General features: G+C 30.4%; 1 protein-coding gene across 1 annotated transcript; it reads right to left on the bottom strand.

Annotated features, from left to right (window-relative positions):
- Positions 1-1286: 1286 nt before the first annotated feature.
- Positions 1287-6045, bottom strand: LOC126655173 (probable jasmonic acid carboxyl methyltransferase 2). Its single transcript, XM_050349202.2, has 4 exons — positions 5899-6045; positions 4514-4918; positions 2522-2779; positions 1287-1866 (listed from the first exon to the last, which is right to left on the bottom strand). Exons 1-4 carry the CDS (start codon positions 6004-6006, stop codon positions 1504-1506), a joined length of 1134 nt encoding a protein of 377 aa, XP_050205159.1. The 5' UTR covers positions 6007-6045; the 3' UTR covers positions 1287-1503.
- Between the last annotated feature and the right edge of the window lie 8432 nt (positions 6046-14477).

Genomic DNA, 14477 nt, shown 5'->3' with positions numbered 1-14477 from the left:
CTGTTTTATACTGTTTGAAACCTTTGTAAACGGTTTGAAACTGTTTTATACTGTTTGAAACTGTTATTTTTTAAACTGTTTGAAAGTGTTTTTTAGAAATTTTTTAGACCGTTTGAGACCTTTGTAAACAGTTTGAAACTGTTTTATACTGTTCGAAACCTTTGTAAACGGTTTTAAACTGTTTTTTGAAACTGTTATTTTTAGACTTTTTGAAAGCGTTTTTTAGAAACTGTATTAAACTGTTTGAAACTTTTCTAAACGGTTTGAAACTGCAATTGAAACTGTATTTGAAGCCGTTTGAAACCGTTTTTAATATATTTTTAATGAGAACAAATAAATAATTACAGTTTTCTTTATTTTTGGAGAAAGTTATGGTCGTTAGATTTGAATTCGAAGTGAAATTTAAAACTATTTGATTACGAATTAAAAATTCGAGCGGATCAAAATTAAATTTGAAAGTGACAATAAATTTTTAAAAAGTAATGATAGAATTAGAAAAATCAATTTGTTCAATTGTTATAAGTTGAAGATTTTGAATTTAATTTGTTGATTTGTTATTGTTTTTTTTTTCACTTTAAATGAGCTGAAGAAGAGAAGAAGAAGAAGAAACTATGGATAAAACATGTTAGGTATAAGTGGAGTACAAAAAATAAAGCGCAAAGTAAAAAAATAAGTGGCTGACACGCTTGGGGTATGTAAATCAAGTTAGAATTTTAGGGTTACCAAATGCTAATATTTTCATAATACAGGTAATTAGCTAATTCTCTCTAAAATTTATAAATAAAAAATTATCTCTTTAAAATTTAAGGCTTACAAATCGATAAGATAATAATGAAACCATGCATAATCTTATACTAAAAAGGGTAAATCATTCGAAAATATCCTAATTTTTAATTTATTTCGTTTATAGCCACAACTTTTTAAATCTTCAATTTTAGCAAATTTTTCATTTTCCAATTTCAATTATAACCATATATTTAAATTAAGTGGAAAAAAATTTAAATATGCTCTTCATATTACTTCATATTCTAAGTTAACTTTTTACTATTAAAAATTTCAAATATAAAGTAATATGAAGCGTATTTAGAATTCTTTCTATCATATTTGAACAAATTGCTATAATTAAAACTGAAAAATAAAAAATTGGCTAAAATTAAAGATTTTGAAATTTATGGCCATAAAGGAAAAAATTTAAAAATTGGGGCATTTTTTAATGGTTAAGCCTACTAAAAAGGATATATTAGACCAAATTACAAAATTAAACAGAATAATTTAAAAATAAAATAAAATACAAAATCAATTAAATTTGGTTCAAAAACAAAAGATATCATGAGCAAAGCTCATGTGTAGCAATTATTGGTCTATTTTCCATCAAATTAGGCCAATAAATAGACTAATTCGCACACTTTAAATTTGGACAGAATTATGAATATGTACTATCCATAATTTCGATCCAATTTTTCTATAAATTTAAAATCCACATCCTGCATCATGTTTTTTTTTTCATTTGTTACAAGTCATGGAAACAACATGATTGGTATAAGCACCATTCTCCATTTCCATGTACTCTCCAATCCTCACAGAAAATCTCTGGAACATAATATCAATGAGTTTGTCTCCGAAATGATTTGAAAGAATGGATTCCGAAACGGCTCTAATTCGATCAGCTATGTACGCGCCTTTCGTATACTTGTCGATAGAGTTTTTGTAACGATCGTCAATGCCTGCATCCCAACCTATTTGGAATGATTCAAATCGATTGATGGTAAATGATCCTTCTGATTCTATCACATTTTTTACTTCTTGAGCTGAAGCACCATAGAATGGTATGTTGAATGTGTCTAACTTTGTTTCTTCGATTAGTCCCTACATTTATATGGATAAATTCAAATAGATATATAAACTAGTCACAACAATGGTTCAATTTTTCATAAGGCTTAATGGCAAAAAAAACCCAAACCTTTACGACTTGTTGTAATTATATCCAAACCTTTTAATTTTTGCAATAATATCCAAATTGCATTATTTGTTGCAATAATATCCAAATTACACTTTTCATGTGAATTTTTTTGAATTTTTTGCCATTTTTTGGGACTTTTACTATATTATTATACATCAAAATATAATAATAGCATAATATCTTAATTGAAAACAACAAATTTAACCATCAATTTGACTATTATTGCTACAAAAAATGCAATTTGGATATTATTGCAACAAAAAAATTCAATTTGGATATTATTGCAAAAATTAAAAGGTTTGGATATAATTGCAACAATTCGTAAAGGTTTGGTTTTTTTTTACCATTAGGCCTTTTCATAAAGAGAAAAGTATGCAAGAATTGAAATTCTTTAAAAAAAAAACACATATAGAAATGAAAAACGGGCAAATTCTTTTATATATATATATATATATATATATATATATATATATATATATATATATATATATATATATATATATATATATATATATATATATATAATAATACTAATAATAACAATAATAATGTAGATATTACCTCTAAGACCATATCATTGAGCAAGGTCCCAAATAATTCCCAAATATTTGGCTTATATGTATTTGATTTATACATATTCATGTCATCTCTTCCATAAAAGGTCAAAACCATTCGACCTTCGTGTACCATTTCTTCCGAACGACATCTTAAAAATGTTTCCAAGTCTCTCTCAAATTGACCTAAATATGCTTTGTGCACATTAGCCGGACTCGTCTTCGCCAAGTAAATGTGGCCCTTGTTTAATGGAATTTTTGGCACCTAATAGTGTAGCAATAAAATGTTATGAAATTGTTAAATTTTTTAATCATCTAAGGCTTAAATGTATAACAATTAGAATATGATCTAATAGACAAAAGTATTTAAATCTATTATACTTTTTTTTATATATAAACAACTTTTTGTTATTTTAATAAATTTATTCTAATTTTAAAGATTCAAAACTAACTATATACCGAATTTTATAAATTATTTGATTTACATGTTGCATACAACATAATAATTAATTTTAGAGGTTAAATGTTTAAAACTATAAAAATAAAGTGAAATTTACAAATTTACAAATGTATTATCTCTTAATTACACCTGTTCATGGATTTGGATATCTGCTCGCCCCATCAAGCCCTTTGTCCGAGATTGGACTTAGAAAATGATTATTCCGCCTCAAGTATGATTTGAGCCCAAGCCTAAAAAATGCTTATATATTTAGATGGATTTGGGCTTTTAATATATTTGAAAATATTAATTTAGGTCCGCTCAAATAAGGCCCGATCCCATATAAAAAATATGCTCGGGTTAGGCTTCAATCTACATTTCAGAAAAATTAAACCCGCCCAAACTCGGCTCCTGAATACAAGGGCGGATCTACTTGAAGGCTAGGGTAGGCTTGAGCACGGGCTGACATCAAAAAATCGGACATGGTATGGCGGAGGCATGGTGGTCAGTGGAGTTTGGGGCTGCATTTGAACAGCAGTTGTTGTGCGGCAGATATTTAGCCCGGGCTGCTCTAAGGAAGAAGAAGACCTCTTTAGGTCTAAAGCGTCATTTTCTTTATAAAAATTAAAGGGCAACCGTGTAAAATAGAATTAAAGGACCACTAGGGCCAGACCTATAAGGCTGAGCAACAAATGCAACATCCCTAATTGAAATGGCTTTACTTTTTTCAAATTAGTTCCCTATTTTTTCTAAAATTTCTCAATTATCACCTGTTCTGTAATTTAATTTGAAAAAAGATCAAATTTTAACTTAATTTTTTTTAATCTCTAATTTTAAATTTTTAAAATTCAAACTAGAAACTTCAATAAAAAATTATCAACTATAACAATTTTTTATTATTTATTCTTTTAAAATCAAACCACCTCTAGTTTTAATTAAATTTTATTTTTTTATAGATTAATTTAGTTTTAATATTTATGCAATGATTATATTAAATTGATACTTTTAGATCATTTAAATTAATTTATTCATGAAAAAATGATAGAATTAATTAGACTACTATAAATAAGTATATTTTTTATTGATAATTAATTTATTTTAATTTTATTTAATTTTATTCTATAGATAGTTAATACAATATTATTCTATGAATTTATTTGTGATTTTATTTATAAATTAACTGATGAAAATAAAAACAAAGAATCAATTCAGAATATAGATAAATTTGTTATTATAATATTAAAATATGCCATTTTTTGTGATTAAGAAGATATTTTACCACAATTTTAGAATAAAAATATATCTTATTCACGTATTGTTTAGCCCGGACTGATAAAAAATCCTGGATCCGCCACTGTCTAAATATATCAACTCTTAAATCTTAATACATCATTAAAAATACCAAAAGTATACTTAAAATTGAACAAAATTTACTGTTCAATATATAAATTGGATTACAACAATCCAAAATAAAAAAATTGGTTAGATTTGTAGGAAGGTGAATTTTTTTTTATTTTTTAAAATATCAGGCCATGTATATATTAAAGTTGCACGCCTGACCTGGGAGAACCAATGGAGGCTGTAAGAAGAATGAACAAAATGTAGGGACTTTGGTGGAAATAGTCTTCCATAGAAATTTCCAGGGACAGCAGCTATGAAGCAAGCCCCGAACTCGCCACCTTTCTCTTCCTCAAGTTTCTTATAAAAACTTGGCAAAGACATGGAAATCAAGTTGAAATCATTCGTCGGAAGATCGTTCAAGAATACTTGCAGAACGGGAGGTTTTCTTTTGAGTCGGTTACATGTGTCGTCTATGGCGTCTATGATCTCCCAGATCGGAACGAAAGTGTTCGGTCCTGAAGAGCAGCCCATGTCTGCCATTTTTATGCAATCTGGGGAGTTCTTGGTGCATAACTTTGTGATGCTTTCTTGTAGAATTGGCTTTGCTTTTAGCATTACCTTCTTCTGTTAGAAACATAGATCATGAAATTATGATACGTGAACATTAATTATAGCGGAGCTTTAGGGTTTTAAAAAGTATTACTACTAAACATCAATATTTTTTTATCAGATTTTGATTTTTTCTTCCAGAAAGATATTTCCATCTGAATTAGAATACGAATTAAAATTCTCTCAAGTTTATTAAACATACATATTATGATTAATTAATCTACATTTTCCTTGATAAATGAGGGTTTAACGGGCTAAAAGGACGAATCTTTCCAATTTAACTAATTCGACGAAAATCTATCCGTTTTGAAATAAATTGATTTTATTGTGTTTACATGACAATTGAATATATAAAAAAATGAAAAAAAAAGTTGCCAATTGACATGTCACATGGTCTGGATGAATTAATTTAAAAATATTAAATCAATTTTGGAAAATTTAATAGATTTTCAACGATTTGACCAAATTAGAATGATGTAGAACTTTTGAAATTTTTTGAATAGATTTTTAAAAAGTTAAAAAAATTTGAATAGAAATGGTGTAAATTGACTGAACATAGTTTATCATATGTTCAATCAACTTGAGATGATCCCGACTTGAATATAGACATAGTAAATTTATCCACCAACAACTATAATTTGTTTGCCAAAAACAATATGATCTTTAAACTTGTTCAGTTTAGTCCATTATTTTTTGATTAAATATATTCACAATTCGGTTAAAGCCGATATGACACAGTATTATATATCCACGTGTTCAAAATTTATCCTACTTGACATACATATCGTGTCACATGAATTTCAAATTAAACATGAGTATATTTGGTACGTAGAACTCAAAAAATGATGAACTGATTTGACAAAATTTAAAAATTATGATATATGTTCAACAAGCGAGCTATAGTTGTAGATAGACAAATTCATTTTGAAAATTTAGCCACCCATAAAGTATTTGAGATATAATTTTAATTTACGATATGTAAGACATTTATATACCTGAAGTAAAGAGTTATTAGCATAGCTATTATTTCCATCTCCAGCATTCATGTGTAGAACTTTCTCTAATTGAATTCTGTCTTCACCTTTTTCTTTCACAGACTCCATAGTTAATTGCTGCTATTAACTCTCAAGCACTTTATCTTGTTAAATTACTTATTCTATGAACGAGGACTTGTAGAATATATATATATATATATATATACATCAAAATACTAAAATAAGGCAAGTTTAATTAATTTAGATTGTTCTCACATGGAATAGTTGTCTAATAAAACATATATTGAAATTAATTAGACAACCATTCCATGTGAAGACGATCTAAATTAATTAAACTTGCCTTATTTGTGAGTATGTTGAGAGGTTAGATTCGATTATTTCCTCTTTAGATCACATCGACAAATGTGATATTGTCTGCGCTTGCATGTGCATCTAATTTGATACCCTCAACTCTCAATTTAGTTATATGTATATATATCTTATTTGCACCGTATATGTCAGAATAATGCAAGTTTCAATAATTTAGCATTTATCAGGTATTTGATCATGGGTTTGTCTAAGGTCCTTGATCATGGGTTTGTCTAAGGTCCAGCGCTGGACCGGTCCAGCGCTAGATGACAAATCCAATAAGACAAAAATATGACCTCTTGTTAAATGTGTTTTCAGGTTGTAAAATATTAATTACCGGTCCCACATAAAAGATACTTCATAAAAGTGCTAGATATTCACTTGCTTCTCTTCTTATTTATATGGCACATATTTTTTTTTCTTTTCTCATTAACAAATAATTAATTAAAATTATTTTTAATACCAAATTGTTAAATATGAAATAATTATATATATATAAATTTAATAAGATAAAATAATACATAATGTGGATTAAACAAATTATAAATTAATAAATAATTTTTATTTAATTAAAAATTAAAAATATAATATTATTAATTGTATAATTAAATTATTTTATTAAAATTTAATATAAATAAATCTAATAAATCTAAAACTTTCGTCCCATTTCCAGGTTAAATTATGACCGGACGTCTTTATGAAAGTTGTAGGTATTCGAATTACCTTTTCATGGACTTCTTAATCAGTTAACTCCGACGTCGGAAAAGCGAGTTATGATAAAAATATTCGGGCTGGTCTTCGAAAATATTCTTTTATCCCCTTTCTATCGCTTGAATAGTTACCAATTACTAAAAAATGAACTTCAAAATAATAAATTCCAGTTAAATAAAATAACGTGGAGAAATCGAACGCGTGTTGAATTATTAGGATAAAATAGATTATTATAAATTAATAAAAAAGATGTATATTTAAATTTAAATTTAAAATAATTGAACATATATATTTTACTTAAATAAATTATATATAATACTAGTAAACTATTTTCATAATGTATTTTACAATGGAGATAAGAAAAGAAAGTAAACATATAAATCCCTCTCCCCATGGAGTTCTGAATGCAATTGGTGAGAAGTTATAAACATTTTTATCACAAAAATATGTTATTTGGTGAGGAGTCAACATGCTTTACACATACAGCAGCTTCAAGGGTGATTTCGTCCTTATTTGAGGATGAATTCGAAATTGACGTCTGCACGAAAAATGTAGGCATTCGAGTTAGCTTTTTTGGGCCATTCGAATCAGTTAAATTGGAGGTCGGATAAAACAGTTATGGCATAAATAGCCGGGACAGTTTTGAAAAATTCTTCTACATTTTTCAAAAAAAGATGGATATATATATAGTTGTAGATAGTACATAAAATTTCATAAATTTCTATCTACGGGATAGTTCTATAGATAGTACATAAATTTGACCATGTCTAACCTTTATATCACTTGAATATCTATATATAGCTATATATTTATAGGGATTTGTTAAAAATCATAATGTTTCTATGTATACAAAGTTTAAAAAACGATTTTGTTCTTTTTAAAAGATGTATGTGAATACGCATTCTTCATGAAAGTTGTAGGTATTTGAGTTGCCTTTCCAGGGACGTTTGAATCGATGAAATTCGAATTCGGGGGAACGAGTTATGACATAAATACACAATCTCAATATATTGATTTCACACTTATGTACAGATGCAGCGGCTTCATGGCAACTTTCGTCCATGTTCCAAGTCGAATCCGGACCGGACATCTTCATGAAAGTCGTAGGTATTCGAGTTACCTTTCCAGGGACGTTTGAATCGATGAAATCCCACGTCGGAAGAACGATTTACGAATTAAATACTCGGACTGGGTACATGCAGATTTCATAAAGCTGCACACATGCAGCAGCTTCAAGGGCACTTTCGTCCCCTTTCCGGGCCGAATCCGGACCAGACCTCTTCATGAAAGTTGTAGGTATTCGAATTAGCTTTCTATGGACGTCTGAATCAGGAACAGCCAACGTCGGAAAAGCGAGTTATGACAAAAATACCCGGGCTGATTTTCGAAAACATACTTCTATCCCCTCTGTATCGCTTGAATAGCTACCCATTACTAAAAAGTGAACTTGAAAATAATAAATTTGAGTTAAATAAAATAGCGTGGAGAAATGGGACGCGTGTTGAATTATTCGGATAGAATAGATTATTATAAATTAAGGAAAATGAGGTATATTTAAATTCAAATTAAAAATAATTGAACATATATTTTTCAATTAAATAAATTATAAATAATAATAATAATAATAAACCATGTCCATAATGTTTAGTCAATGGGGACAAGAAGAGAAAGTAAGCATATAAATCCCTCTCCCTATGGTTTTGGAAGATGCTTCTACCCTTTTCAAAAAAAGATGGATATATACGGAAATAGGCATGTGTAGATTTGTATCTACGGGATAGTCCTGGAATACACACATACAGCTAATTGAATGGCGATTTCGTCCCTCTTAGAGGACGAATCCGGACCGGACCTCTTCATGAAAGTTGTAGGTATTCGAGTTTCCTTTACAGGGACGTTTGAATCGACAGAATCCGACGTCGGGGGAACGAGTTATGACATAAATACACAATCTCAATATATATTGATTTCACACTGATGTACAGATGCAGCAGCTTCATGGCAACTTTCGTCCATGTTCCAGGTCAAATCCGGACCGGACGTCTTCATGGAAGTCATAGGTATTCGAGTTACCTTTCCAGGGACGTTTGAATCGATGAAATCCCACGTCGGAAGAACGATTTACGAATTAAATACTCGGACTGGGTACATGCAGATTTCATAAAGCTGCACACATGCAGCAGCTTCAAGGGCACTTTCGTACCTTTTCCGGGCCGAATCCGGACCGGACCTCTTCATGAAAGTTGTAGGTATTCGAATTAGCTTTCTATGGACGTCTGAATCAGGAACAGCCGACGTCGGAAAAGCGAGTTATGATAAAAATACCCGGGCTGGTTTTTGAAAACATACTTCTATCCCCTCTGTATGGCTTTCGAAAAATTCTATCGTGTTGAATTATTAGGATAAAAAAAATTTATTATATAAGATGAAATTTTCAATAACTAAATTCATAAATAATGTATTGTAATTAAATAAATAAAATAGATCAATGGAATATTTATCTATTTAATCGGTTAAAAGAATTAATAATATGGGTCACTTTAATTAATAATTAATAAAAGTAATAAACAGTTAACTAAAAAAATTATACCTTGAAATAATTATTTTATTAAAAAATTAAATTTTTAATATTTATATATTTTTTAAAAACATTAGTAGGCATTAATTTTTTTATTTTTTATAAATAAAATTATTTATTAACTAATATTTTATATTAAAATAATTAAATCAACTCATATTAACTAATTATATATAGGAGAGTGTATTCACTTTCTTTACATGAGAATGAGAGTGTAACTATTAAAATATGTAGAGTATTTATTCTTTAACCAATTCAGCAGGTAGTAAGTAATTTTGTCTTTATTATGTCATTAAAATGCATGGCTCTTCTTACGCTGGACCGGTCCAGCGCTGGATTGAAGAGTGACCCTTTGATCATATGGGGTTATTGAATTTTGCCAAATTTCAGTTTGGTGATCCAAGTTCAATTCGTTACCAAATGGTTATTCTACTACACAAAAATCGACTTCCAATGGTACCATTCCGGCCAACTTTTTCCTACATGGTTGCCGGATGTCATGTCACACCTTCCCTCTTTGACATATACCATAATCTTGCAATGAGATTTTGAATATTCTTAGGATCAATTACCCTCTTATATTGTATGTAAATTAACCGTGAATTTTTTTAAACAGAAAGTATATATTATTGTTGTTATGCTTTCTCCATCCTGTAAATAAAAAAAAAATCTTACTTTCGATTCTCATAAAGACAAAAAAAATTATCATTAATATAAATTAAAGATAAAATTATCAATATATTTTTATTTCTTTTATTACTTTAACGATCAAATATAATTGACATTTGGTACAATTACTTTATGAATATTGATTCAACCTTTTTAGGATATATGATAAGAGTAATATTACTTTTATGTTTCAGTTGTATTTTGATATGTTTATCTCGCATTTGTTGTCTATTTTTAGCATTATTAAATGATCGTGTTTAAGTGTTTCAGGCATTATGCAAATAAAATATATAGTTTTCTTGTCAAATTAGACAAATAAAAGGGTCGGAAACGGATTTCTATTGAAAGTCGTGCAAAGAACTGAATTATTCAGGCCTGATGCTCGGCGAGTGATAAGAGTAGAAATACTCCTCTCTTTAGGCGTGTTTAGAACTCGATAATTGCATGTTTTGATAATTTTATTGGTGTTTTATCGGCTTATTATTACTTTGAGCTTTTCAGGTAAAATATGCAATTATAGTGAGTATCAGAGTATTTTCGGTGAAATTCAGGAGTTAGGGATCATAAAGCAAGTTAGAGCAGAATTGGAGGGCAAAAAAAGTGGAGTTTTCAGAGCCAAGTTAAGGGGTGTGAGTGCTTAAGAATAAAGTGTGCGATCACACACTGGTATGCGATCGAGTACAAATTACTCGAGCTCATCACTAGCTGAGGGTGCAAATCGCCGTATCAAGGCTAAAAAAATCAAGGCCAAATATAGGGTTGTACGTTCGCACACTCCCAGTCCAAAACTTAGTGTCGAACGCAGTGTGCGAATGCACACTACACCGAGAAACAATTTTAATTGGACAAAATTGCCCTTATTCGCCAGCGATCTCCACCAAATTCGAGGGCACTTATGGGATTTCACTACCATTCGACCTAATGACATCAGAGTTATCGGGAGCCATATAAATACTAGTTTTAATCATTGTAGTAGGGTTAGCTTACTTTTGTATTAGACTAAACCCTAGTTTTATTATAGCTTAATCATCTTTTGCGTTCTTGGATCAATTTTTCTGCATTATCACTTTAATTATTATTAGATTACTTCAGAAAAAGGTACGATTGATTTTAATTTCATATTTGATATTTACTTTCATCTCAGAATGATTTCCTTTATTGTTTATTCAAATTTACCTATTGTTATGCATAGCTAAACCCTTCGTTGGGGATTATTGATCTAAATTATGTCTGTCTAATTAAATTGGAATTATGGGTTTGTTGTTAATGATATGTCTTAATTATTGTGCTTAATACTCAGCCTAAACTGATCCCTTAGTCTATGTCATATGTTTTAGTTTTACCTCGAGAGAGTAAAATTAGAATATAACAATATTATTAAGAATATAGGAGTTAATTGTGCGAAAGTGAATTAATGAGTGCGTGTTCAGTGGATTCGCTTCATAAACATTCAATTAATTGATGCTTAGGTTAATCATTGTGCGAGAGTGAATAATTAACCTATTTGTTAGTTAGTTTTATACTTTTGCCTGCAATTGTTCGAGAGAGAATTTTAGGTGCTTCCGATTAGTTCGAACCATATCAGAACAATACAATCTATAATCCGAATAAAGTAAACAACATAACAAAGATTAATAATACATGTTTTTCCCATTATTGTTCAACACCATTTTAATTACAGCTTTAATTTATTTCAGTTTTAGTTGTTTATGTCAGTGTAATTAATTTAATCACTTTAATCAAAATCATCTTTCTAACTATCCAAATTGAGTTTCTTAACTGGGTGTATTCAGTAACTTTCTCTGTAAGTACGATATCCGGACTTTACAGTCCATATTACGAGTTGACACTGTACGCTTGCAGTATTTTTTCAACAGCGAGCAAGAATGCCCAAAACCTTTGGGGACCAATCTTCATGTGTGCTCGAGGTCATAAATCAACTACTCGTCGAGAACCTGATTTCAATATGAGGATGTATGACCTGTTCGTCGAGCAGAATATGTGCTCGACAATCAAGCCTGAACTACAACATTTAAGATGTCATTCTAACGCAATAAAGCTGAGCAGATTCGTGATAGGGGTAGAAATACTCTTATATTTTATGTGATTCAGGTTATTTATGTGCGTTTAGTGATTTTATATGAGCATTTTAAGTCTAATATGTCTTTTGAGCGTTCAAGTACTATCACACGTATTTCATGAACTTTTAGACTAAATTGATGTGAATCAAAGAAGTTTGGGAGCCATTGGGATTGAAATTGAGGTAAAATATAAAGTTGTGAAAATAACCGAAGAAAATAGGAACAGAGAGCACAAATTATTACTTGTAATTTTAACCCTGTTGCATTAACTTAAGATTTTTGAATTCCTGTAGACTTCTAATAAATTTATATTTTTTATAAGAAATAACGTAGACATCATAAAATTTTCAGGAAATTAAAAACCAACTAATTGTGAGGTGTCTACATTATGTTAGGAAATTTTGAAGTTGGTATTGTGCGCAATGGGATAACGTCTCATGGCACCAAGAAAAACAAAGCATTCCTTCACATTATCGTGAAGTGCGACGAGAGGTTCCATAGAGCGTCTCATCTCACTTCACTACCCAGCGTCATATGTTCGTAATTTTTAGGAGGTGCAACGGGAGGTTCTACAGAACGTCCCATTGCACAATACTGCCAAAATGTTAAAAAGATGAGTTTGCCCCGAATTATTTTCAACCCGGTGCACGATTACGAAAGAGTAATTTTAGAATTTCACCTAGTTTCGACCGAGAACAATGGGAGACAAAGCTATGAAAGGAGGTTCTCCACATCAAGGAAAGAGTTCTCACTTTTAACATTGGACTACAAAACTCTAGAATGGTGTTTTTAGTATAGAATTACTTAGTTTTTTTATAATGCGACAACAAGAATACATACAGAGTCGAGTAACGAGGACGACGAACGATTTCGAGAGATTGAATATATTTTTTTCTTTTATTATGAACTCCTCTTTAATTTTTGTGGTTTGTTTTTGCATTATGAGTAACTAAACTCTAAATAGGGGGTTATTGACTTGAATTATGCGTATTTGATTATACCAGTTTATGGATATTTACATCAATTGTGTGTTGATTGTTAGTGTTAATGCTTGATTTATTTTGGTCATCTAAATATTTTCCATGCGTTTTGATTATGAATTGAAAAAGTTTAATTGAAATAGACTGTAATAATCAACAACCAAAAATTTAACTACACGAAAGTGAATTAATGAATATGTGTTTTAGGGTTTTCTTAATCAAATTTAATTGGACTGATTAACACGTTAGTAATTGCACAAGAGTGAGTTATTTACTTATTAGATGATTTAATTTGGTTTCTGCTATTAATGATTCAAAAAAACGTATTTTGGTGCATCCTGATTGTCCGAATTGCAATTGTATGAATTAATTCATAACCCATGTATCAAAGAGCATAAGGATTATCATTGTAAGTAATTTAATCCCTGAATGTATTTCATTCCAATTAACCATATTTATACAAGGTTTTGACAGTCATACAAATCCCTAATATTAAGGCCTAATTACATTACACTAATTATGCTACCTTATGCTATGTTCACATACAAAGTCAAATACAGAATATTTGCAGTGTCTAATACACCCCCTTAGTCGAAACGGGAGGAGGATGAACGTTGAGACTAGACCAAAAGTCTTCGAAGAGTAGCTGCGGCAGGCCTTTTGTAAAAATGTCCGCTATTTGATGGCGGGTAGGGATGTGAAGAACTCGAATGTGACCGAGAGCCACTTTCTCGCGAACAAAGTGGATGTCCATCTCTATATGCTTTGTTCGTTGATGCTGTACTGGATTGCTGGATAGATAAATGGCACTAACATTGTCACAATATACCAAAGTTGACTTAGTTAGCGGGCATTGGAGCTCAAGTAGGAGATTGCGAATCCAGCATGTCTCGGAAACAACATTTGCAACACCCCGATATTCAGCTTCGGCACTTGAACGTGATAGGGTTGGTTGTCGTTTGGCGGAACAAGAGATAAGATTGTCCCCGAGATAAACACAATAACCAGAGGTAGAACGCCTAGTGTCCGGGCATCCGCCCCAATCCGCATCTGTGTAGGAAATGAGCTTATGAAGTGAGGACGGGGAGAGATGAAGACCCAAGTGTAGAGTCCCCTGAATATATCTGATTATGCGTTTAAGAGCATTCATATGATGAGTGCGTGGGGCATGCATGAATAAACACACTTGTTGTACGGCATAAGAAATGTCCG

Source organism: Mercurialis annua, linkage group LG7 (assembly GCF_937616625.2).
Source record: "Mercurialis annua linkage group LG7, ddMerAnnu1.2, whole genome shotgun sequence".
In the NCBI taxonomy this organism is placed as follows: Eukaryota; Viridiplantae; Streptophyta; class Magnoliopsida; order Malpighiales; family Euphorbiaceae; genus Mercurialis; species Mercurialis annua.
The sequence above is the reverse complement of the archived record's forward strand: the minus strand, read 5'-3'. Positions and strand labels throughout refer to the sequence as shown.